At 36.4% G+C, this 27,936-nt stretch overlaps 1 protein-coding gene across 1 annotated transcript in view; it reads right to left on the bottom strand.

The window, feature by feature from the left end:
* PRIM2 (DNA primase subunit 2) overlaps window positions 1-27,936 on the bottom strand; it is a 513,890-nt gene that overhangs the window by 466,652 nt on the left and 19,302 nt on the right. The window contains exon 5 of the mRNA XM_053710405.1: window positions 25,979-26,099. Within this exon, the coding sequence (XP_053566380.1) occupies window positions 25,979-26,099 (121 nt within the window). The remainder of the gene's footprint in view (window positions 1-25,978; window positions 26,100-27,936) is intronic.

Genomic DNA, 27,936 nt, shown 5'->3' with positions numbered 1-27,936 from the left:
AATATTCAATCCTTGTAAAAATTAAAATACAAAATCTAGATAATTAAGGCTAGAGCAATTTACCACTAAAAAATGAGCACAGCCAGAAACAAAAAATGAATGCCATTTACAAAATTAAAGGATAACAGGCAGGATAGCTTCAAACATGGTTTAGATCAGGGCAACAAACCCAGGTGTGTTATTCTCCATATATCTATATACAAATGCCACTGTCTGGCTACTAAATATTCTTGATGGCTCCTAAATTGTCAACAGATTTGTCTACCCCTAGTTTAGATGATTAAATTCATGTGACATAGGATACTATATATACTTAAAAAAAAAAGAAGAAGAATCTCAGGAACACCATGAAGCAAAAGTAAAAATAACATTCTAACCGAATGAATAAGCAGGTCTATCGACAAATTACCAAAGGTTTTAAAAAAAATGCCAGTTATATAGTTATTTTCCTAAGAATTTTCCACTTTATGTACATTTGTGAAGATATTTCCATGCTTACACTATATTCTGCATCTATCTACTTACACAAGTACTTGTTTGCCAATATGTTTTTTTTTAACAATTCCTGTATGCATGTGCAGATTTTTTTTTTCTAGTTCCAAGTATGTATGGTAAACATTTGCTTTAATTGTAATTGTTTATTAAATAAAAAGGCCATCATCAAGCCCCTTGCTAATAAAAGTTTGCAATACATGATTTTCATGCTTCCTCATTTCCTCAAATCCTAACATTTCTGACAGGCATCAAGACTTGACCAGCAGGGGTAGAGAAGTCATACAGTCCGTGTCAAACCACAGGCAAACAGGTATTGAAAAAGAATCATGGAGTGGTTGAGGACAAGCCAGAAGTCAAACACAGCTGGGAAATAATGTACAAAAGCACAATTCAAAAAAAGAAGTCAGGAGAAGCCAACAAACCAGCAATCAGAAGCAGAATCTGAATCCAAGAGGAGTCAAGTCAGACAAAAAACCAGAAACAGAACTGCATACAGTAAAGTGCACCCAGGAAACTACTATCCCAAACTGGTAAACAGACTTGCCAAGAAATAATGCATCAAGAATGCGACAGTGACAACAGAAGATGATGCAATAAGTAGACAAAAAAAAACAGACAAAAACATGAAAAAGACAAACTTCGCTATTAGGGATGCACCGAAATTTCGGCCGCAGAAAGTTTCGGCCGAAATGGCATTTTTGGCTATTTCGGTTTTCGGCTGTTTAAGTTTATTACTTGACTTACTGTTCTGTATATAATGAGTTTTCTAGGACCCCGAAGGCGTGAAAAAAAGTTCTGCCTCTGGGTCTAGGACTTTATTTGGATAATTGGTAAAAAAAAAACTGTTAAATATGATTGTTACATAGAACTAAATGAAAAATAATACAGTATATTGATATTTATAATTGTTTTAAGTAGGGATGCACCAAAATTTTGGTTGCAGAAACATTTTGGCCGAAAATTGGCAAAACCCTACTTATACACCTCAACAGCCTTTTCTCTGCTGCAGGAAATATAGCTGCAAACAGAGAACCAGCCTTAGCCAGAAGCATGTGGACATGTTGAGATTTTTGCATTTCAATGCAAAGTTTCTGTAAGAGTGAATAACAGAATGTTATTAACAGTGATAGTCTAACTCTTTCTAGTTCTACCTCTTTTCAAACAGTTTGTGGTTTTGTTTTGTGTAATTATAAAACTGTGCTCTGCTGCATAAATATTGAAGAAACAGTTGTGTTAATGTAAAGTTTTAGTCTGAAGTTTATATTTGTAACACTCAGTATGTGGATTTTATTTAAAACATAGAAAACTATTATTGATTCTCTTTTTATCCGATTAGTCGATTAATCAAAAAAATAATCGGCCGATTAATCGATTATGAAAATAATCGTTAGTTGCAGCCCTACACTATTGTAGCATAGCGAATAGTGATGCACCGAAATGGAAATTCTGGACCGAAACCGAATCCGAAAATCCGGGATGCACTTGGCCGAAAACCGAAACTGATACCGAAAATGTATTTTTTCAAATTATTTTCATTTTTTTTTTTTTTTTGCATAATTAGAGCCAATAAAAAAAGCCCACACTTTTATTTAAAGTAACACACTAAAATTGGACAAAAATATCTTAAAACAATAATATAATAATAATAATAATAATAACTAGTATTTATATAGCGCCTTTCTCCCAGTGGGACTCAAAGCTTTTTCAGCGCTCGCTCTCGGAATTAACCAAATCGGCAGCTGAATAGTAATAGTTGTTATTATTACCCAATTTAATGGTACTCATATGTTACACAATAATTTTACCAAGAAAAAAAAACAAGCAAAAAATGCAATTTCACCAAAGTGGGATATTTATCTTTGTTAGCTCTTCACCAATGCTAAGTGTTTTCTACCTTGGTAAGGGGCCTCTCAATAAAGTAACCCTTGACTTAATTCTAACATAAAAAATATCTTGAATATCTATATGCAATGGTAAATAGCCAGCTATAAGGTTAGGGGAAATATCTAGTCAGCTCTAAAAATAATGAATACAGGTAGCCCTCAGTTTACGCCGGGGTTAGGTTCCAGAAGGAATGGTTGTAAATCGAAACCGTTGTAAATTGAAACCCAGTTTATAATGTAAGTCAATGGGAAGTGAGGGAGTTAGGGTCCAGGCCCCTCTCAAAATTGGCATAAGTAACACCTAATACATTATTTTTAAAGCTTTGAAATGAAGACTTTAAATGCTAAACAGCATTATAAACCTAATAAAATAATCACACAACACAGAATATATAATTAAAATAAGTTAAATTAACAAAAACATTTGCTAAACAGCATTATAAACCTAATAAAATAATAACACAACACAGACTTTACTTGCATTTTTCTGCAAACATTTCTTTCTATGCATTCCAATCTGGACTGATTTATAGACAGGAAGATCTTGTTCCTTTGCAAGCTGCTCGATAGCTCAAGTCTGGTTAAACTGATTAATTTCAGCTTGCTTGGCTTGCATATCTTTGCTGCAACACAAGCGGACAGCTCCACCTACTGGCTATTTTAATCAATGCACTGCTTCTCAATGCTTTTCAATAGCAGTCACATGACTGAAAAAAAAGGTTGTTATTCTGAAATGGTGCAAATTGAACCGTTGTAAACCGAGGGCCACCTGTATATACTTATAAAGGTTGAATCTGGTACATATTATCACAATTTATTAAAAATATAAAAAAAACAAAAAACAAAATCAAAAGTGCTAAGGACTGTATATCAATAACAGGACAAAGCCTTACACATTTATTTATACAGTACATATAATCAGCAACAGCAAGCAATACGCTTATAATTGTGCAAACAGATAATAGTGCACATCAATTTAAATAACTCCCATCAATCTAGGGGCAAGGTGTAAACAACAAGCTTGGCACTATATCATGAAAAGCATAGTTCCAAATCACCAGATTTAATATAAACAATCAAAATGATGACTCCTATCATATCTGGGTTGCACATAAGCCAGGGGTAGTTGTAAACGTATACTGTCCTGAAAAAGTGAAAAGTAGGCGTCTGTAGACGTCCTTTAGGCTAAGGACATAACCATAAAACACAATACCATATGCAGGAGTTCATTGGAGTGAAGCAGCTGGTGTTGTGCACAGACCAAATAATTGAAAACCAACTAATCGATTATGAGATTCGTTGACAACTATTTTCATAATCGATTATTATCGATTATGACGATTAGTTGTTGCAGCTCTACAATAGTGTTAAAAAAAAATGTTTACGGTTTCTAAAACTTTCAATGCTGAATGTAGGAAAAAGACCAATTTCTCACACATTTACAAGTAGATTGGGTAGCGGTACATACATGTAGATTTGCCACAAATCCAGAACTGAAACAAACAGTTCAGTAGCTCAAATCAATGCAGAAGAATTCAAAAATGGTAGAAGCCAGAACTCCCTAGTTCTGCCTAGTTCAAACATTGTGAAATATTATTTATCATCATCTGCTATTTATAAAGGGCCAACAGGTTACACAGTGCTGTACAAGGGTACGTAATCATTAAAGTACAATACTAGCATTAACAAATTATGCAAAACTATGCAAGGGCACATTAAATGTAAGATGGTACATTACGTACAGTAACATGTTCTAAAAACAAAAGTGGAGAAATATCCTGCCCTTAAGCACAACCAATAATAGATGCACTTTTACACTAAGTTAATAATAGCTATTAAAAATTAACATAAAAAAGTGGAAAATATAAATATATATGTAATAAGTAATATGCATCCCAAATAGCATGTGCATTCTTTTATTTATTTTAAACTAGACACATGGGTAGAGAGTAGATATAGGGTAACCGAGGATCTAAACTACTGTAGAACTATTAATACATCTTACAAAAAACTACAATTAACCAACCTACAGTAAAAGCCATTCTGGAAAAAGCACTGCAAGGCAGAAGCTGTAAACAGATTTTATTTAATAAAAAAACCTACCTATTCAATAAAAAAAACTGTAGTAAACTCTAAGTAGCTTTAGCAGGTAACCCATCCATGAAGTGCCAAAATACCTTGAAGAGGCTAAAAAAAAACTAGAGGACAGACTGATAGCAAGAAAATATTCTCAAAGAGATACGAGGAAAGAAAAAAAGGAGGTACAGTCTATACCTAGAAGTACTCTTTTAAAGGATACAAGAAGTTCCAAGGATAGGAGACAAGAGAAATTTAAAGGTGTCACATTTGTTACCAACTACAGCGCTCAATATACTCAAATATGTCAAATTGTTCATAAACATTTCACTTTGCTGTCAGTGGACAATAGTTCAGTGGACGTAGTAGACCAAGGCTTGAAATGCTTATATAGGAAATGTAAGCTCGTAGGCTCGGTTCTTTCACCTTCTCAATTACAGAAGATTGACAGACCAACTAGTTCTTGCCTGACCTATTTAGGACTGTTTATATGAGGAAACACCAAATGCAAACCTTGTGTATATGTCTACATAGGTCTACAGTTATCAATAATGAGATTAAATTGTACATCGACATATGTAATTTATCCTATCATGTGTGTTGGATACAACACGTTGGTTTAACGACTAGGGATATAAAATATCTCGTATTACATCCTCTCTATGCTGGAGATAGGTAGACCATGAACTGTCCCTAGAAAAAATCCATTACAGCTACATAGGAAAACAAGACTTTATTAATGACATCTTGTACATATGGGAACAGAGAACTCTCACATAAGATAGCACACACACAGCAACATTTTGCCATAAGCCAAATCTTACAATCAGGGTTCAAGGTAATATAAATAAAATGATGCGACTTTAGAGCCACCGACGCTCTTATACTTGACCGGTGACATAACTGGTAGGAGAAAGTTGTATTTTATTTTTGTTATACATTAAAACTTATTTTCTGTTCACATTTGTGATAAATATCTCATCTCCATACTGTGTGTAATAGCCTTCCACCAAGAACTAATGCGAGACATGGATGGACTAGTCTTCTGAGAAGACGATCAGAGACTTTAAGCACTGGAAAATGTATCTGATTTCATTCTTTTCATCATTATATTGTTGTCTTAAATTCAATAAAACATTTAATTTAAATTTAATAAAAAAAATCTCGTATTAGGGAACACTTATCTACCATCAATATTAGCACACTTTCCACTCCCTCCCCTTGTGCAAAATTTTGTAAGACAGCATGGAGGTAAATTAGACACCTTTATATGGTGTGCTATAGATAGAGTTATGATGCCTAAGAGAGGAGGGGATCAAGACCAATTACTAGCAAAAGATGAAATCTTCTGGATTTTCAAGTTGAAAACACTAAAACTTTTAGGCTTAAACTCTAATTATGATCTTATTTATTATTGGGATTAATGGTTGATGTGATGATAGTTACCCATTTATAACTACTAAAACACTGTATTGGTTAGACAGATAGTTTACATATTCTCTAGAGTGATTATAGTCAGTTAATACTTGTTACCATTATGATGTGTGGGGTCTACACTACACAATAATGTGTGAGGCTTATAGAGGAGATTATTTAGGCTTGCGTTTAACTGTTGCTAGGACCACACATTTATTTATACAAATATCTATTTATCAATCATCATATGATACGCAATGGCAGTCATATAAACTATTACTTTATTAACATTGTAGAATGAATATGCTTGCTTACGATATTTTCCAGAGTGGATTATTAATGAGATGTGACCAATGAGGGGGGTGTATCTGTTTTTTAAGCAATCATGTATTGCCAATGTATTTAAATGAGGCTACATTAGTGACAGACTTTAAGGCTATGAGTATGGCATAAAACCAAAACACGTAAGCCAGTCTATGGATTCAACTTCTCTCTTCTTTTTTGAGCCGATATTGCACTGTTTTTAATCATATTTGAATAAACAGTAAGTTTTATTTAACACGCTTGCAGCACTTTTGTTCCTTGTACAACCAATGAGAAGCCATACTGCCCACACTGCTGAAGACAGCTGCATCACCCTCTGGTGCCTCTTCTATAAACTATGCCCATTTAGGCAGGGTCTCCTTGTGTTTAAGTTACATTGACCTTTACAGCAGACACTGGTCAACATAGCAAATGTCCTCAATAGCTTGAGCTGTACAGCTTCCCATTCGCAATACCAAACGTCATTTCATTAGTGGATTACTAGGGACGGACAGCCGCCAGGTAAGGCTGCTTACATCATACTTTGTGAGGTTAAAAAGTAGGGGATTTTTAGCAGTCACAAATTTGCACTACCTTGATTAAAGGGACATAATACCCATATGCTAAAATCACTTGAAAGTAATGCAGCATAGCTGTAAAAAGCCGACAAGAAAATGACACCTGAACATCTCTAAGTTCTCTAGAAACGGTTATACTTCAGCTGCTGTCCAGCTGCAAGTTGGAAAAAACCACACACAATAGCCAAATCAGCATCAGCAGTGCTGAGGTCACGCTATGCTTTGCTGTGATGGGATTTCACTGACATCTCGTGAGATTTCATAGTAAACTTACTTAAACTGAATAGGAAAATAACATGCCTGAACATAGCAGATGCACACTTTCTTGCAAGTCCAGGGACTAGTATCTTGACTGGCTGCTTAAAGTCTCTTTACAATGGGGTGCGAATACTTAGGAAATGGTGAGGTAAAATATCTTCCTTTTTTACATAGAGATGTTCAGGTGATATTTTCTAGCCAGCTTTTTACAGCTATGCTGCATCACTTTTAAATGATTAAACATTGGGGTATCATGTCCCTTTAACATGCAAACCTCTATTTAGTGTTTGTTTGCATACACTTTACTAAAATCCCAGACGTACAACATGGCAATGTAAAATTCATTTTCTACAGTTCCATGTCTTAGGTTAATTCATTGGTTTGTTGCTGAAACAATATTAAAAATGAGACAAACCAATATTAGTATTATTATTTTTTCTTATAGAACAGCCATCCTTCTCCTTAAACAAGTTTTTTTTTTTTATAAGGGAATTTTGCTTTAGTGTCAAAAGAAATTCAGCAGTTCATTAAACTCATTCTCCTCCAGACATACATTTATGAATATTTTACTTGTGTATGGTGATTAAACACAGAAATCCATACAGTATGACACAAAGCAATTATCCTGCAGATTCTATGTGCTAAAATGGGGAGGGGAAGGCCGCAAAGGGAAAATGGCTTATGGCTGCATTTCACAATATAAAAGAAAGAGTGAATGTGTTTCATTAGCAAGCAGGAGCCAAACCAGCATTCTGCATATTTGCATCTAGCCCAGCATAGAAAATCCTATGACAAAAGTGTAAAGTTTTCAAAGCACCAAACAGATCCATTCTCGATAACAGAAATAAATGAAATATGTTTTATTGTTAAGCTATGCAAAACTAGAAAACAAAATGTAAAAAAATCAAATGACATTGTGAAACTTTTTTTTAACACACAGCCTATCTGTAGCATGAAGAAGAAATTATGTTTTTGCATGAGTGTACAAGTCTGAGTAACCAATATAACTAAATATGTATTTTACACGTCTTGCTCCTTATTGGTAACACCTTAAACAGCTAGGTTATCATTTTCAATGTAATTACACTATTTAGGGCTGCAACAACTAATCGATAAAGTCGATAATAATCGATAATGGAAATCGTTGTCAACGATTTCCATTATCGATTCGTTGGTCTATCGATTAGTTGGACTGCTTGCCGCAGCAAGGCATGCTAGAGACGGCTAGAGAAGGCGTGTCTGCTGGGAGAAGATCAGAGAGGAAGACTTGGACGACGGGTGAAGACGTGTGGGAGAAGTCTGTGTGACAACGATACTGCTTGCAAGGTGGGTAGTGTGTAAAGCCTTTGCACAGTGCACTGATGAGGTCATGAGGGGGTACATAATATAATAAGTATATAATTTATAATAAACCCTTAACCTAGTAACAACATTTAATCGCCCTGGCTGCTACTTGACTGACTGAGATGATCGCGGGCATGGAGGGGAGTGGCTAAGGTCGGTGAGGGACGGTCGGGTCCAACTCTGGTGTTGTTTTTAAGTTACTGTGTACTTCAACAACTTTCCCTTACTCCTTACTCCGTCCTATGCTAGCTAGTCGGTTCTGTTCTGTAATTGAAGTGAACAACGTCGTGAACAGTACACATAGGCTAGCACAGGGCATGGAGCGCAACCGGGTCATGGAAGGGGAGGGGTTAAGGTGAGGGTCTGACTCCGGAATCCGGATCAAGTAACTTGCTAAGAATAAGATAAATTTTGGCGGTCTCACTGTTTAAACACCCCTCTCCTGTGACTGCTAGTAGCTTCTGTAACTGTTCTGATTGGATAGCATAGCAGTCACAGGAGAGGGGTGTTTAAACAGTGAGACCGCCAAAATGTATCTTATTCTTAGCAAGTTACTTGATCCGGAGTGACGGAGTCAGACCCTCACCTTAACCCCTCCATCATAGCAGCACATTGCAGGGTGAGCTGTGAGGATATCGCGTGCATGGAAGGGGAGGGGCTAGTAAGGTCAGGGTCCGGAATCAGATTAAGTAACTTGCATGCTAGGAGCCATATATTATTAGATGAGAAAGACTCAGTCTCTGTACGCAGTGTTTTTATATTCTAAAAAAGATCTATCATCTTATTGCTTGCAAGTTATTTGATCTGGACCTGGTCCCTCACCATAGCCCCTCCCCTTCCATGCCCGCGATCTCACAGCTCACACCCTGCCCTCCCTGTGAATCTGACTCTCCAACCTCTATCCCAGTAGTAGATCTCTCTGTGCCATCTGTTATTTAGTGCCACACTTTCCAACCTCTATCCCCAGTAGTAGATCTCTTTATAATCTCATCTATCTGTGCCATCTGTTACTTGGGCACATTCTCACAATTATGTTATCCCTTGTGTGCTTCTCACACTATGCTCTACCAACCTCCATCCCAGTAGTAGATATCTTTAAACTCTCATCTTTCTGTGCCCTGTTATAAAGTGCCACCCTTACCCCCTGTGTGCTAATCCTGCTACGCTCTACCAACCTCTATCCCAGTATTAGGATTAGCACACAGGGGGTAAGGGTGGCACTATATAACAGGGCACAGAGAGATGAGAGTATAAGATATGTATCTACTACTGGGATAGAGGTTGGTAGAGCATAGTGTGAGAAGCACACAGGGGTAAGTGTGGCACAGAGAGATGAGAGTATCTGATGATGATGTTGTAGTAGTTTAAAAACTTAGTAGTAGTACTACTCAACAAGTAGTAAGTTGTTTTGCATATGTGAAAGGAGGTAGCATATAATAACACTGCACTCATGCACTGACTGAACTGGTTCCATCATCCTGGCTTGATCAATTAAATATATATGAAGCAGCAGCAGCAGATAGTAGGCATTGTTTTGTGAGTGACACAGTATGATGACAGACAGGCAGGCAGCACAGGAGAGTCACATGAATCTGAGTGATGTTTGTGTACCACCACTAGTACTACCATGATGATATGATAGTGACACATGATGTGTCTGAGTGATCTGTCATCTGTGACGTCTCCTCTTGTCTCATGCACCCCTTCCCTCTGTACCACTACCCAGTGAGACTAGGGCACACTTAACAATACATATTGTGGAATATGTGGATGTCATAGTCATCAACTTGGCAGCCAGCTACAGCTGCTGAGCTAAAAATAATTAACCATGAACCAGCAGCTATACTGCTACCGATCAGGTTCTTGTATCTTCTTGTCCCACAATGCCTATGCCATTGCCCTCTTTTTTTTTTTCCTTATGATGATGATCCTCATTCCTCTTCAATCATCATTCAACAGTCACTGACTGATAAGAGGGCTACCCTAATAAAAAAAAAATTGGCTGCTTATTTTTTAAAATTTAATTTTTAATTTTACTTCCCACTTCCCACAATTTGTAAACATGCAAATAAAAGTATTTTTTTTAACTTAATTAGCCCTTTTAGGATATGCACAGTGACAGATCTCTACATGTTTTATGGCACTCTCAGCAAGCATGCTCTATATTATTCATAAATTGTGTATTGTTAACTAACTTAACTAGTAACAGTTACTTTTACTTAAGTAAAGTTAATTATATTACTAGTAGTGTGATGTCCTACTCCCTTTAAAAAAAAACTCAATAGTTAACTTCACTACTTGTTTTTTTCCTCCAGCTGCCCCAAAAAAAAACAAATTATGGCAGAGTCTGCTGCAGAGCCTGTGACAGTGGAAAAAAGTGTGCGACCCAAGTCCTCTAAAGCATGGGAGCATTTTACGCTTAATGCCGCAAAGAAGGTGGTCACCTGCAGAATTTGCAAGGCAGAGCTTATGTGGCACGGAAGCACCACAGTGATGAATGAACACATGAAAAGAAAACACGTGGGTTTCACTGAGGAAGGCGAGACATCAGGACAGTAAGTTAAACCACCAAAATTTACTAATTGTATTTGTAAACTAGTAGTAATAGTAGTAGTTACACAATGATAGACTATCCTTTTCTGCATAGACACTGACAGTCAAGACTCTATATGAATGATCATTCATTGATGATTGATCATTAAAAATTATATCTATCTTCTTTCTTTTCAGAAAGAAACAGCGCACCATGACAGAGTTTGTGCAGCGAAATCCCCCGTGCACTCCACAACAAGCATCAGTAATAACAGACTCTGTTTTTAAAATGATAGTTACTGACATGCGGCCACTGTCCATGGTCGAAGACAAAGGTTTTAAAAACATGGTCAGTGTACTAAACCCTGGATATACGCTTCCGTCAAGAACACATTTTACAAAACTGGTTGAAAGGAAGTACCATGAGGCACTTAAAAATGTAAAGGGTGCCATCAGCGCTGCTGCTAATGAAAGCAGAATTGCCCTAACTGCGGACATATGGACAAGCATAGCAATTGAGGCTTACCTTGGCATTACATGCCATTACATTGGGGCTGACTGGAAAATGCATTCTATCTGCCTCACTACCATGCCTTTAGAAGACAGGCATACCGCAAAAAACATTGCAGAATGGTTGGAGGAGGTTGCTGCAAAATTTGAAATTCAACCACAAAAAATGATTGCCATTGTGAATGACAATGGTTTAAATATTGTGGCTGCTGCAAACATCCTAGGAGAGAAGCATGGATGGACCAGTATCCGCTGCACTGGTCACACCTTGGAGCTGGTCATCAATGCTGCATTAAAGAACTCTGGAATCGAGAGAGCCGTCAGTGCTGCAAGAGGACTAGTAGAACATTTTAAAAAAAGTGAACTCGCCAGCAGCAAGTTGAAGGAGAAGCAGAAGCAAATGGGAACATCTGAGCACAAGCTTCTTCAAGATGTTAGCACAAGGTGGAATAGCACTTACTATATGGTCGAGAGACTCATTGAGCAAAGGTGGCCGGTAACAGCAGCGCTATCAGATCCATCAGTCACTCAAAGAGGCAAACACTATCTGGACTTAAAACCAGATCAGTGGAGTATTCTAGAAGAACTCTCCACTGCTCTCAAACCATTTGAGTGTGCTACTGTATACATGAGTGGCCAAGAATATGTCACTCTGTCTTCTGTGCCTGCACTTGTGAAGGGGCTTTTGCGGTCCAATGAGGGTGCTTCTTTTGAGTCGCATGCACTGAAGAGCTTCCAAGCCACTGCAGCAGACCAGCTCCAAAACAGATGGAAGGGGATCCTTTTTCAACAGGTCCCAAATTCAGTAATCCTTGCCTCTGCCCTGGACCCAAGATTTAGGCGACTTAAATTTTTAACGACAGAGCAAATTATTACTGTTCATGCAAAAGTGCAGACAGAGGCTCTTGCTGTAAGAAGAGAGATGGTGCGCTAGCAGAATACAGTTATGCCTGGAGGTACAGTTGCTGAGCCCTCAACATCTGCAGCATCTCTACTTGACTCACTCCTTGAGTCTGGGGGCAGCAGTGAAGAGGAGACTATTGAGGGGCAACATGAGGAGGACATTAATCTACAAGTTAGGAATGAAGTCCAAACTTATTTTGCAGAGAAGCCCCTTGCCCAGGAAGGAAACCCTTTGAGTTGGTGGAAAGGTAACCAAGAAAAATATCCTGCCTTGGCAAAACTAGCAAAATCCTATTTGTGCATACCAGGCACCTCCACACCATCAGAGCGACTCTTCTCTGCAGCAGGCAACATAACTTCTAAAAAGAGAGCCAGCCTTAGTCCAGATCATGTGGACATGTTAACATTTTTATATTCTAATGCAACGTTTCTGGAACAGTGATACTCCACCTCTTTTTCATAATACATGCTTATTTGTTCTGCTAAAGTTTTTAAAAGTTTCTCATTGTAAGTTGTGTAAAAATTTACTTGTGTACAGTTGTACAGTGAACTAAGTAAGATAAAAAGTTTAACTATTTGTATTTCTGCAGTTCTTTAATACTCTGTTAAACCGAACAGAGTATGTTTGTTCATTAAATTATATATTTTTTTCAAATTTTATATTGTTCTGAGTGTTTTTCTTGTTTTTCCCTGTTTTATCCGATTAATCGAAAAAATAATCGACCAACTAATCGATTATGAAAATAATCGTTAGTTGCAGCCCTAACACTATCATAGCCACACATTTCTTAATCTCAGCTATTTGTAACCCTGGGGGTAATGCGAGTCATATGCAATGGCTTCTTGAAGGATTGCCTTTTCTTTAATTAGCATATTCATGGCCCAGGTGTCTAACCCTTCCATTACAAGAAGTAGTAACCCAAAAAATACTGATTAATGCACAAAGCCTTGTTCTGCTTTGCTCTGATATTAACAACACTCCAGTTGCTGCTCCGTGCTTATAAAGTATATTTCAAATAGTTGCTGAAAACCTTGTGTGTGCAGTGGAGGGTGCAAAATTCTGTGGAATAGTGGTGCAGCAACCAATACATGAAACAGTGAGGTACACAGTCTTTTTGTCTATCCTCTGAGAAACCTCACATTTTACTATTTTTTCTCCCTTCATATATCATTAAAAGGAAACCATATTTTATTTCACGATTCAGATAGAGCATGCAATTTTAAACAACTTTCAAATTTACTTCAATTATCTCATTTGCTTCATTCTCTTGATATCCTTTGTGAAAAGCACATCTAAATAGGCTCAGTAGCTGCTGATACATGCTGGCTATACATAGATGCCTTGTGTGATTGGCTCACCCATGTACATTGCTATTTCTTCAACAAAGGGATACCTAAAGATTAACCCCTTAATGACCACAGCACTTTTCCATTTTCTGTCCGTTTGGGACCAAGGCTATTTTTACATTTTTGCGGTGTTTGTGTTTAGCTGTAATTTTCATCTTACTCATTTACTGTACCCACACATATTATATACCGTTTTTCTCGCCATTAAATGGACTTTCTAAAGATACCATTATTTTCATCATATCTTATAATTTACTATAAAAAAATTATAAAATATGAGGAAAAAATTGAAAAAAAACACACTTTTTCTAACTATGACCCCCAAAATCTGTTACACATCTACAACCACCAAAAAACACCCATGCTAAATAGTTTCTAAATTTTGTCCTGAGTTTAGAAATACCCAATGTTTACATGTTCTTTGCTTTTTTTGTAAGTTATAGGGCCATAAATACAAGTAGCACTTTGCTATTTCCAAACCATTATTTTTCAAAATTAGCGCTAGTTACATTAGAACACTAATATCTTTCAGGAATCTCTGAATATCCATTGACATGTATATATTTTTTTTTAGTAGACATCCCAAAGTATTCATCTAGGCCCATTTTGGTGTATTTTCATGCCACCATTTCACCGCCAAAAGCGATTAAATACAAAAAATCGTTCACTTTTTTACAAATTTTTTCACAAACTTTTGGTTTCTCACTGAAATTATTTACAAACAGCTTGTGCAATTATGGCTTAAATGGTTGTAAATTCTTCTCTGGGATCCCCTTTGTTCAGAAATAGCAGACATATATGGCTTTGGCGTTGCTTTTTAGTAATTAGAAGGCTGCTAAATGCCACTGCGCACTACACGTGTATTATGCCCAGCAGTGAAGGGGTTAATTATGGAGCATGTAGGGAGCTTTTAGGGATAATTTTAGTTTTAGTGTAGTGTAGTAGACAACCCCAAGTATTGATCTAGGCCAATTTTGGTATATTTCATGCCACCATTTCCCCGCCAAATGCGATCAAATTAAAAAAAACGTTACATTTTTCACAATTTTAGGTTTCTCACTGAAATCATTTACAAACAGCTTGCACAAATGGTTGTAAATGCTTCTCTGGGATCCCCTTTGTTCAGAAATAGCAGACATATATGGCTTTGGCGTTGCTTTTTGGTAATTAGAAGGTCGCTAAATGCCGCTGCATTTCACACGTGTATTATGGCTAGAAGTGAAGGGGTTAATTATGTAGCTTGTAGGGAGCTTGCAGGGTTAATTTTAGCTTTAGTGTAGAGCTCAGCCTCCCACCTGAAACAGGAGACCCCCTGATCCCTCCCAAACAGCTCTCTTCCCTCCCCCACCCCACAATTGTCCCCGCCATCTTAAGTACTGGCAGAAACTCTGCCAGTACTAAAATAAAAGCTATATTTGCACTTTTTTTGTGTGTTTTTTAGCATATTTACATATGCTGCTGTGTAGGATGCCCCCAGCCTCACTGATCCCCCACCAAAGAGCTCTCTAACCCTCCCCCTCTGCCTTAATGGGCGCCATCTTGGGTACTGGCAGTTTAGTGAAAAAATTTGCCTTTTTTTAAAAAAAAAAACCTTTTCTGTAGTGTAGCTTCCCCCCCCCCCAAGATCAACCCCCCACCCCTTCCAGATCTCTTAGCTGTTTATTTACAGCTTTCAAAAATGTTTTATTTTTTTACTTTTGCAAGTTTATTTTTCTGTAGTGTAGCGGTTCCCTCACGCTCCGTGCACGCGCCCGCCCGCCGCCCCCCGTGCGCGCTCCCGCCCCTCATCCCGCCCCCCTCCAGTCCACTCGGCACATCGATGGCCGCCCACCCGCCTCCCAGACTTGCTCCCACCCACCAACGATACCGGCCACCGATGTCCGGTGCAGAGAGGGCCACAGAGTGGCTCTCTCTGCATCGGATGGCCAAGGGGGGTTATTGCAGGATGCCTCGATATCGAGGCATCACTGCAATAACCGGAAAGCAGCTGGAAGCGAGCAGGATCGCTTCCAGCTGCTTTCCAGACCAAGGACGTACGCCACACGTCCTCGGTCATTAACTGTGTTTTTTTTTGAGGACGTGTGGCGTACGTCCTTGGTCGTTAAGGGGTTAAAGCAAATTAGAATTTTGTTTAAAATTGTATTCTCCGATTCATGAAAGAAAATTTTTGGATTTCATGTAACTTTAACACTTGATATTACAATACCAGATGACACATGAGAACCATAAAGTAATTCAATAAGTCTCATTGACAAAGTTACTAAGTTTTTATTTACTACACATACATTATAGAGGGAAATATTTGTCCTACTCTGCTTGGCACTGTGTTTATCTCTAATGTTCTGCTTTCTTTGTTTGATTACAGGTTTTTACCTTCCCTTTTCTTGTAACCCCTTAACTGCAAGAAAAAAGCCTGCACAACATTGGGTGACTAAGGGGTATAGACTGAAAATATTTAGCACTTTACAATATCAAGTACTATATGATATTTCGCACTGTTGCTTTGCTTTATACAGGTATTAGGTAAATTATAAGTTCTTGTATTGTACTTTGCCAGAGAGATACAGTACTGTGTAAAGGTCTTAGGCCACCATTAGATTTGTTGTTTTAGTAAAGTTTTAAGGACCAACCATATTTATTTTTCGGTCTCTTTAGTAAGTTACAAACTGGAAATATGTACACAAAATATAAAAAAAAAAACTGAATTTTCTAACAAAATAGCTTATTCAGGCAAAACTCTTTTGGGGGCAGTGTTCTGAAGTTTTAGGAAGTAATCTTATGGTCTATTATACCAGACTTCTTTCAGCCCTTTCAAGAGTACTTCTCTACATTTAGATTGTCTTATTTCTTTCTCTGTCCAGGTGATCCAATACTGCCTCTATAATATTCAGGTCTGCACTCTGAAGACCAGTCCATGATTGTCAGTGCTTTATCAGTTTCTCTCCAAATTTTATTTCACTGCATTAGCAGTGTGCTTGGGATCATTATCATGCTGAAAAATAAAACCATTCCCAATCAGGTGCTTTCCAGAAGGAATGACATGATGAATTAAAACCTGTCTGTACTTTTCAGCATTCATGATCCCATCAATTTGGACAATATTGCTAACACCATTAGCAGAAGTGCAGCCACAAACCAGGATAGACCCTCCATCATGTTTTACTGAAGGCCACAAGCACTCATTCTTCCATCTCTCCAACTCTTCTTCACACATATTGTCGACGATTGTACCCAAAAATTTCAAACTTGGATTCGTCACTCCATAATACTCCTTTCCATTGATATTCATTCCAGTCTTTGTGAGTTTTTGCCTTTTAAACGTGTTCCCCTTCCAAAAAGTGTTTTTTTGGCTGCTACCCTTCCACAAAAGACCATTCCTGATCAAGCTTCTTCAGACTGTAGAAGGGTCAACTTGTCATCCCATGATGCTGAGCCAGGTCCTTGCTAGACTTCTTCGGATCTCTCAAAGAAGTATCTCAGAGAAACTTCTCATCAGATTTTGAAAGTTTTCTTGGCCTTCCAGTCCTTTTTTTGTCCTTGACCTCTCCTGATTCTTCAAATTTCTTTATAACAGCTTTAATACCACATCTTGAGTATCAAGTTTGTTTGCCGATTTCCCTTTGAGAGTGGCCTTGCTGATGCATAAGTTTTATTGATTTAATGTCTGTCAAATTCTGTGATCTTTGGCATTTTGAATGGAATGATGTAATTAAAAGTTGGTCTTATTAGCAAGCTTCCAATAAAGACCACATGTGTATGTAATGCTCAAACATGTCTTGCACAAAAACCTGGTGTAATAGACCTTTTTCACAGCAGTAATTTTGACATGAAACAGTAGTACAAATACAGGTGTTAGCAATGATATTAATTAGGGTTCCATTCCATTTAGGTTTACAAGAGCCAGATTCCTCCTATTGCTCATGTGTAAGGTCACACTAAATACTTGCCACTTTAGCCTACAGAAGCTGTTTTTTAATACTGCATACAAATATCCTGTATTTTTCTAGTTGTATTCTAATAAAGAGACTGATAAATAAGTATATATGGTCATTATATCATTGCTAAAACAACAAATCTAATGGTAGCCTAAGACTTTTGCACATCATCTACAAAAAAAAACTTTATTTGTACCTTCTGCAATAAGGAAAAAAAAGGGAAAAAAAGGGAAAAAAAGGAAAAACAGTCTGCTCCTTAGCAGCAGTACAAAAATACAAAATGTATGGTATTTCTCTTATTTCTAAAGTGGTATCATATGTTCTTAATAACAAAGCCTAATAATGTCAAAAAGGTTATTTATCATATCACACACATACATACATCAATCATTTTATTTATATATATATATATATATATATATATATATATATATATATATATATATATATATATATATATATATATATATATATGTGTGTGTGTGTGTGTATGTGTGTGTATGTGTGTGTGTGTGTGTGTGTGTGTGTGTGTGTGCGCGTGTGTGTACACACAACTGATATTCATTGATAATGGTGGGTTTTTTTCTAGACTGAGCAAATACATTCACAATAATCAATGCCAAATAAAAAGCAAAAACGCTGTAAAATGGAAATTTGTATTAATAATAGAGCAACACTGTCCTCTAGTGTTAATCTAGATATTCTTTCATTCAAGCTATTCAAGATTTAATGCAGAGGGCAAACAATTGAAAAAGTTAAACTATGACACAAAAATAAAATGTTTAGGGTTGCAACTAACAATTATTTTCATAATCTATTAATCGGATAAAAAACACAACATTTTTTCGTTTATTTAAAATAAATTCCACATACAAATAGAAAACTTCAGACTAAAACTTTACATTAACACGACTGTCCAATTTTTAAGATTCAGGGAACATTTTAGTTTAATTATAATTAAGTAAAACAAAACCACAAACTTTTTGAAAAGAGGTTGAACTAGAAAACGGTAGACTATCACTGTTTATAACATTCGGTTATTCATTATTTCAGAAACTTTGCATTGAAATGCAAAAATGTCAACCTGTCCACATGCGCCTGGCTGAGGCTGGCTCTCTTTTTTGCAAGCTATTTTGCAGAGAAGAGGCGCTCCGGTGGTGTTTAGGTGCCTGAGATGCATAAGTAGGGTTTTGCCAATTTTTCCATGGCAGTACATACATATAATTATAATCAGCAATAGCAAGCAATCAGCCAATAATGGTGCAAACAGATAATAGTGCACATAAATTCAAATAACTCCCATCAATCTAGGCCTAGGTGTAAACACCAAGCTCGGCACTATATCATACAAAGCATAGTCCCAAATCAAATTATTTAATATAAACAATCCAAATGAGGACATCTATTTTATTTCTGGGTTGCACATACGCTGCACATAGTTGTAAACTTAAATAGAAACTTATACTGTCCTGAAAAAGTTTAAAGTAAACAACACCATGTGCAGGAGTTCATTGCAGTGATGCAGCTGGTGTTGTGCACAGACCAACTAATCGCATACCAACTAATCGATAATGAGATTCGTTGACAACTATTTTGATAATTGATTATATTGATTAGTTGTTGCATCTCTAAAAATGTTAATGTCCAGTTCTGATCTGTATGTAATTTTATTGACATACTAGGAATTTCTGAATTTTATTTAATACAAGTAGCAGTACTCAATCTAGATCAGTGTTTATCAATATAATAATTCTAATAACCGTTCTGAATTGTAACTCTACTTATATAGTATACTTAACATGTAAATCCTGTTTGATGCAATACGTAGGTAAATCGACACATATGTTTAAAGATAGAATAAGGGAACATATATTGGCCATTTAACATGATCCTCCTAGAACTCATATAGCTAAGCATTTTGCCTTATCACAACTCTGTTACATTAATAGAGCATGTATCTCTAAGCCTTAAAGGAGGTGAGAGTATAGAGTATGACTATATAAAGATACACAGTTTATTAAATACTTCTCTGACGAAGTGTGTACTCTCAAGAAAATAGAGAGACGCACTCACTGAGACAGAAAAATAGCTAGAAAAACTTCTGTGCTTGTTCACAAGGCCAGTGCCACTCAGGGTGCAGTCTCTTTTTGCACACTATGCCTTTTCACAGAGAAAAAAATATCCTGTAGCATATCAGTGTGATCCTGCCCAATGACAGTCCAGCACCGAAATACCAGGCAATTCTTCTCTGAACAAGACAAACAACAAACCCCAGACGTACGTTTTGGCCTCTCTTGGGCCTCGTCAGTGCGGTGCAGTTGCATATCTCTACGGCATGTGTACAAGGAGTCCATATCTAATTTCCCCCTTTTACTCTTAGGGAGACCTAAGAGCAATTTACATAAAATCAAGAAAATAGAGACACGCACTCACAGACAGAAAAATAGCTAGAAAAACTTCCGTGCTTGTCCACAAAGCCAGTGTCACTCAGGGTGCAGTCTCTTTTTTGCACACTATGCCTTTTCACAGAGAAAAAATAGAGGCCGAAATGTACGTCTGGGGTTTGTTGTTTGTCTTGTTCAGAGAAGAATTGCCTGGTATTTCGGTGCTGGACTGTCATTGGGCAGGATCACACTGATATGCTACAGGATATTTTTTATTTGTGAGAAGGCATAGTGTGCAAAGAGAGACTGCACCCTGTGTGGCACTGGCCTTGTGGACAAGCACGGAAGTTTTTCTAGCCATTGTTCTGTCTCAGTGAGTGCGTCTCTCTATATTCTTGAAGTGTGCACTCTCACACAAAACAAGTAAAAGGATTTAAGCTGCACTTTAGGGGGGCATCTTCATCCTGTGTAGCCGATTTACTTGGAATAAACTTCAAGGATCTTTGCACAATTCTGTTTTGTCATTTGATTTCTCAAATCAAATATGCTGCTTATAAACTTCTGCTAACTAGGCAATCTTTGTAAGGTAGATTTAAGTAAAACATTTTGCCTAAGTATTCCTTACACAGTGTAAACCAGGGCTCGAAAAATCCAGGAGCCTGAGAGCCACTGGCTCCTAGAATTTTACCCTTGGCTCCTAACTTTTTGGGCTATTCTCCATATATCTATATACAGATACCACTGTCTGGCTCCTAAAAAAATATGTCTGGCTCCTAAATATTCTTATTGGCTCCTAATTTTTCAACATATTCGTCAAGCGCTGGTGTAAACAATTGTTTCCTTTATATTTGGACCACGACCATATTATGTAAACAATATAAATGTCACTAAGAATTTTTCCCATATAAACCATGCACACAACCACAACCTACATGTGCTGTGAACATTTTGTATCATTTTACATCATTTAAGAATGAGCTCCAATATATGAATTTGCTCTATTATAACATACAAAACTGCAATACAATTAGAGACTAAGCCTGTTTTCTTAGGCCCATTTAACTTCCAAAATCATCATAAAAGTAAAATAGAATTACTAACCTAAGGCTCAGAAAAAAAGTTCTCTCTGCATAGACCAACACTAATATCTCTGAAGCCAGCAGATATAGGATGCTATAGGTGTCTGTTCTCAGGATTAATAAACTCTGAACTTGGAGAAAATATTTTACAGGAACAACATTCAGTTAAAGAGATACTAAACCCAAATTGTTTCTTTAAAGATTCAGATAGAGCATGCAATTTTAAGCAACTTTCTGATTTAATCCTATAATCAAATGTCCTTCATTCTCTTGCTATCTTTATTTGAAAAGTAGAAATGTAAAGCTTAGGAGCTGGCCCATTTTTGGTTTAGCACCTGGGTACTGCTTGCTGATTGGTGGCTAAATGTTGCCACCAATAAGCAAGCGCTATCCAGGGTGCTGAACCTAAAATGAACATTATAGTAGGAGACCTGTAATCTAGAAATGAGAATTTGATGGGACCCACTTATGACTGAGAGTGTCTAGCTTTACACTGGCCATTTACTTGCATGTGTTTGCTTCATACAAACAGAGCGTATTCGTTTATTTATGATAGGGCTTGACAAATCCGGAGAAAAAAAACATTTGTGAGGTCAGGCAGTGATGTTGAACAAGGATCTGTTTTGCAATCAATGTTGGCTAAATGTAGCCACCAATCAGCAAATACGACCCAATGTCCTAAACTGAAAATGAGCCGACTCCTAAGCTTACATCCTTGCTTTTTCAAATAAAGATACCAAGAGAACGAAGAAAATTTAATAAAAGGAGTAAATTATATAAAGTTGCTTAAAATTGCATGCTCTATCTAAATCATGAATGAAAAAAAATTGGGTTTAGTATCCCTTTAAGAATAAACAGAACATTTCCCCTTCTGTGTTTTAAGTTTTTCAAGTCCTTTTATTCAAATACCTCTGAGAATTGCCTTGCTCAAATGTGTTACCACCGGACTAAGGAGCACATTTTTAAAGCAACTAGATTATCAGTCCATCAACACTAACATATCTTACTCTGCTTGAGAGAGCAGAGCTTTACCCATTTACCTCTTCACTACATGAACCTTTTATTTCGTGCCAGTGTTTTCTCTTTCAAAGCTCCAATATCTCAGTTGCTGCCAAATCAAGGACTGAAAGAAACCCATCTTCTATGCTTTTCTCCTGCTGTATTATATTTACTAGGTTAAGCTCACACATCACAGTTGACTCAAAAAATGTCAGCGATATGCACACCATGACCAGTGGATGGTCTACAATGTATAAATTCCTATCCATCAATTAAAGTTCATTTGCAAGTTACTGCATTTCTTATATTTCTTAATAGGTAAAAAGTGGATGTGTCAGGGAGCTCAGTAAAACAGTTTAAGCCTGCCCACTGTTCACACTCCTCACAAAGTGTGAAAAAGTTGAAAAGACTGAAAGGAAAGATTGTGGGTGGCGCCAGTGAAGGCTAACTGTGAGAGTAATTGATTTATGGTGGGGAATATGTCTAAAAATGTGAGTCACAATTTCCAAAAAATCAAAGTATATATATAAATCACAACTATACCTATTTTAAAAAGAGATTATTTATAATATTACCAAACTAATTCAGCTCTAAGGACAATAAAAAATAATCCTAAAAAACAAGTTATTTAAATAAATCGATAATATTTTATTTTAATACATAGACTAGTCAAAACATTAGGACATTTAGAGTAGAATTGCACCGGTGCCCCTAAAATAATTAGTATTAAAAAATCTAATAGAACAATAATTCCTAAAAAACAATTCCTAAAACACAATATAATATACTTATTCCTAAAACACAATTTATTATACTTATCAAACAATCTAAAATAAAGAACATAAGATGAGAGGTGATTCGTGTGATGCAGGTTAGTGGAAGTATAATACAGATACCAGCTCTCAAAGTCCCTTTTAGTAACCTTGCAGCGATAACATTAGTCAGATTCTGATTTACTCCTGAATTAGTTTGGTAATATTATAAATAATCTCTTTTTAAAATAGGTATAGTTGTGATTTTTATATATATATATATATATATATATATATATATATATATATATATATATATATATATATATATATATATATATATATATACTTTTATTTTTTGGAAATTGTGACTCACATTTTTAGACATATTCCCCACCATAAATCAATTACTCTCACAGTTAGCCTTCACTGGCGCCACCCACAATCTTTCCTTTCAGTCTTTATATTTCTTAATATCAGCTCCAGTTGGAGACTTATAGCTGTCAAAGGGTTAACTGTACATAGGCCCAAATGCAATAACTTGGGGACAAGAGCTTTTTAAATGCCTTTTACTATAATATTTTTTTGCTTTAAAGGAACATGATTTAGAACGAGCATACCATTTTATACAACTTTCCAATTTACTTCTATTATTTCAAGTGAATGTAAAGTTTCATGAATGAGTGTCCGGTTCTTAAAAATTACTATTAAAAACAAAAGGGGCACTTTTATTCATGAAACTTTACATTAAAACGTTTATTTTTTTAAATACGTCCCTTTTTCTTCAGCAAACACAAACCGGCGATTCCCCCTCCTGCAACGCCTCTGTACTTACCTCCTCAAAGAATAAACCGTCTTCCTCCAATCATGGCGTGCATTCCAGTGCGTCCATCTCAAGGCCACGTCATGATTGGAGGAAGACGGTTTCGTCATTGAAGTGCAAACATAGACCGGAGGAACGCGGTTTGCGTTTGCAAAAGAAAAAACATAATTTATGCTTACCTGATAAATTAATTTCTCTTGTGATGTATCGAGTCCACGGATTCATCCATTACTTGTGGGATATTCTCCTTCCCAACAGGAAGTGGCAAAGAGAGCACCCACAGCAGAGCTGCCTATATAGCTCCCCCCTTAACTCCACCCCCCAGTCATTCGACCGAAGGCTAGGAAGAAAAAGGAGAAACCATAGGGTGCAGTGGTGACTGAAAGATTCAAAAATAAAAATACAAATGCCTGTCTTTAGAAAAAACAGGGCGGGCCGTGGACTCGATACATCACAAGAGAAATGAATTTATCAGGTAAGCATAAATTAGGTTTTCTCTTGTAAGATGTATCGAGTCCACGGATTCATCCATTACTTGTGGGATACCAATACCAAAGCTTTAGGACACGGATGAAGGGAGGGACAAGACAGGGACCTTTAAACAGAAGGCATCACTGCTTGAAGAACCTTTCTCCCAAAAATAGCCTCCGAAGAAGCAAAAGTATCGAATTTGTAAAATTTGGAAAAAGTATGAAGCGAAGACCAAGTCGCCGCCTTACAAATTTGTTCAACAGACGCGTCATTTTTAAAAACCCATGTGGAAGCCACAGCTCTAGTAGAATGAGCAGTAATTCTTTCAGGAGGCTGCAGTCCAGCAGTCTCATAAGCCAAACGGATGATGCCTCTCAGCCAAAAAGAAAGAGGTAGCCGTAGCCCTTTGACCTTTCCGTTTACCAGAATAAACAACAAACAATGAAGATGTCTGACGTTAATCTTTAGTTGCTTGTAAGTAGAATTTTAAAGCACGAACCACATTAAGATTGTGCAATAAACGTTCCTTTTTTGATGAAGGATTAGGACACAAAGAAGGAACAACAATCTCTTGAATGATATTCTTAATAGAAACAAAACTTTCCAAGATAAAAGCTTAATATCTATGGAATGCATGGATTCAAAAGGAACCCCTTGAAAAACCTTAAAGGGACAGTCAACACTTCTGTTAACATGATTTGGTATTGAAAATAAAAAACCGAAGACCTGCCTGCACTATACCCCTCCTGCCATGCCGTCTTGCTTCTGTCCTAATCAGCGTCGCTAACTTCTCTAATAACCGGTAAATATGGCAGCCGAACTCCCCCCACCGTTACGTAGCTGCCTTCTTCTTCAACTGATAAGCAAATCAGAATCCAGTCCTCGGACAGAAATTGCAGGCGCGTGCAATTTCTGTCCTTACCATTTCCTAGCAGTTAGAGTAGGCAAAGAGAATGACTGGGGGGTGGAGTTAAGGGGGAGCTATATAGGCAGCTCTGCTGTGGGTGCTCTCTTTGCCACTTCCTATTGGGAAGGAGAATATCCCACAAGTAATGGATGAATCTGTGGACTCGATACATCTTACAAGAGAAAAAAAAAATGCTGCAATGTAAAGTTTCATGAATGAAAGTGCCCCTATTTTTAAAAGTATTTTTAAAAACCGGGCACTCATTTATGAAACTTTACATTCACTTTAATTTGCTTCATTCTCTTGTTATCCTATGATGAAAGTTTTATCTTGGAATGATCAAAAACAGAAAAGAACCTAGGTTCTAGCTGCTTATTGTATATATATATATATATATATATATATATATATATATATATATATATATATATATATATATATATATACACATACATACACATATACATACACACACTTACTGATTGTCATTGGCTCACCCATGTGTTCAGTTAGAAACCAGTAGTGCATTGCTGCTCCTTCAATAAATGATACCAAAATAATGAAGCAAATTTGATAATAGAAATAAACTGGAAAGTTGCTTCAAATAGCTATGGTCTACCTTAACCATGAAAGAAACAATTTGGGTTTCATGTCCCTTTAAGAGTGAAAGGCCTTTAAAATAGATGTTAAATGAATCTGAAAGAACGCCAATGAAAGCATCAATATTACAAAAATGGGAAGCACCAAACTAATATGCAATTTCTTTCCAAACCAAACTGTGATTTCTGTTCACCTGGGCATAAACACTGACACAATAGTTTTAACTGCATCCTTGTATAAAACAATATCAGCCACTACTTGTCAGTTACAGAGAATAGTTGGGAAAACATTTAGCAGATAATCTTCAGAAGCCATAGAATTGAAGACGTAGAGAAGTATAGTCCATATAGAATTAATAAGGAGATAAATATAGCTATACTTACAGCAACATATTCCAAGTCGTTAAATTTTAGAAACTCCTGGACCTTCTCTTTAGATAATTGACTGAATCGGAATTTAAACAAGTCCATTTCCTGCTGTATAAACCAGCGTCTCAGGTCCTCTCTACAAAACACAATACATGTTTGTTAAAAGACAGCTGAATATAAAAAATAACGTGTTATAAAGCAGTAACTAATTTGATATTATAGAGAATGATGTGAAAACGATAAAACAAGATGTACTTTATGATAAATAGTAAATACTGAGGAATAGAACAGCAGCTCTAAATACAGATTATGTGATTTGTGACAACTAGGAGAAGCAATACCTTAAAAAGTTTTACTTTTCATCCAAACATAAAGCAAAGCCAAAAGGTAGAACACAATCCAGAATGGCGTTACAGGACAATAAATAGCACTTATAAACGCAACACACAGTTATAAACAAAAATGTAAGAAAGTGCAGATGTGCCTTGAACACAATTCACTGGTATAAGGGAGTCTGTTTAAAACAAATATTAGACACAAAAGCAGTGCCTAAAACCACACCAGGAACTATGGCACCTAGTACTTGTCAAATAATAATAATAATAATAATAATAATAATAATAATAATAATAATAAAATATATATATATATATATATATATATATATATATATATATATATATACATATACACATACACATACACACACACACACACACACACGACAGAGAGAAAGGATGAATAAAACCAGAAGTGTTTTATTTTCTTTAGATGAATATAAAAAGTTTGTTCTGTACACAACAAATATATATTAATACTGCAGAATAACATTATTAGCCACTTGATGAAAGTCAAGGTTTTCTTGAACCCAGATGCAGTAGTACTTCAGAACATGAAATCATGACCTGAGGCTAATCAAACATAAATGTTCCCTCTGAATCAGGTACCAGGGGTACTGAAGAACCAGTAATTTGCATATTAGTACTATAGTCTGACAATTCCTGTCTAAAATGGTGATAAAATATATAACCCACTTTGTCATTTTTACACCACCAAAGCAGAGACATCCAAGCTCAACTAAAAATAGAAATATTTGCTAGCTGAAAAGTGAGGAAATGTTCTGCAAAAGTCACAATAAATGTAAACCTAGGAAGCATGAAGTCAGTTTCCATGTCATAGTTTAGGGATGACACCTATGAAATCCAAAATAAAATTAGCCATTAGTGGTCAGCCTCTGGGTTCTAGGAATATTTATTATGAAACCATTCCAGCGAAATTCTGTGTTGGGATCCTTCATTCTAATACATTTCAATTTGACCTGATCTTATCTCCCCCATTCCCTATAGTCCTCAGCTTACCTTTGCTGCAAGTTTATGACTTTTCTTCATTCCCAGAAAATTGAATGTGTGAAGACATCAGTGCAATAAGAATTGCCTCTGCAGCAAGAGTTTGCTATAACTCCACTATACCTACTGGTCTTCCCCAACTTTAATTTTATTAATGATAACTTCTGTGACTATCTTAATACCTTTTGCACTTATTTTCCTCAATAAAACGTTCATCTAATCCAAGCCTCTATTTAAACATGGTCAACATGTATGAGCCGTCTTACAGGAACCTCTTTAGTCAAATTTATCAAAAAATGTCACTAAGCTGCAAATTATACTATAAAAAAGCTGTCGTATACAAAGAGTGGATTCCTCTATAACCTTTAGGACAAGATTCTAAAATGTGTGAAGGGAGATACCTACAGCACCACCTCAATAGCTTAATAAATAGCAACAGTCTGGACTTAAAAGTGCAGTAATTTTACTCTAAAACAATAAAAGCATAAAGGATTAATAAGAAAACAAAAAAATATTAATCACAAACACAGTATACAGAAAAATTAATGAAAATACAATGTACACTTAAAATAGAGCTTACTAAAAGTCCATATCCAGTAGTAATAGGCGGTTTAAGTTGGTTTTCTT

This window comes from Bombina bombina, chromosome 4 (genome assembly GCF_027579735.1).
Source record: "Bombina bombina isolate aBomBom1 chromosome 4, aBomBom1.pri, whole genome shotgun sequence".
NCBI classification, from domain to species: domain Eukaryota; kingdom Metazoa; phylum Chordata; class Amphibia; order Anura; family Bombinatoridae; genus Bombina; species Bombina bombina.
This window is presented reverse-complemented; position numbering and strand designations above follow the sequence as displayed.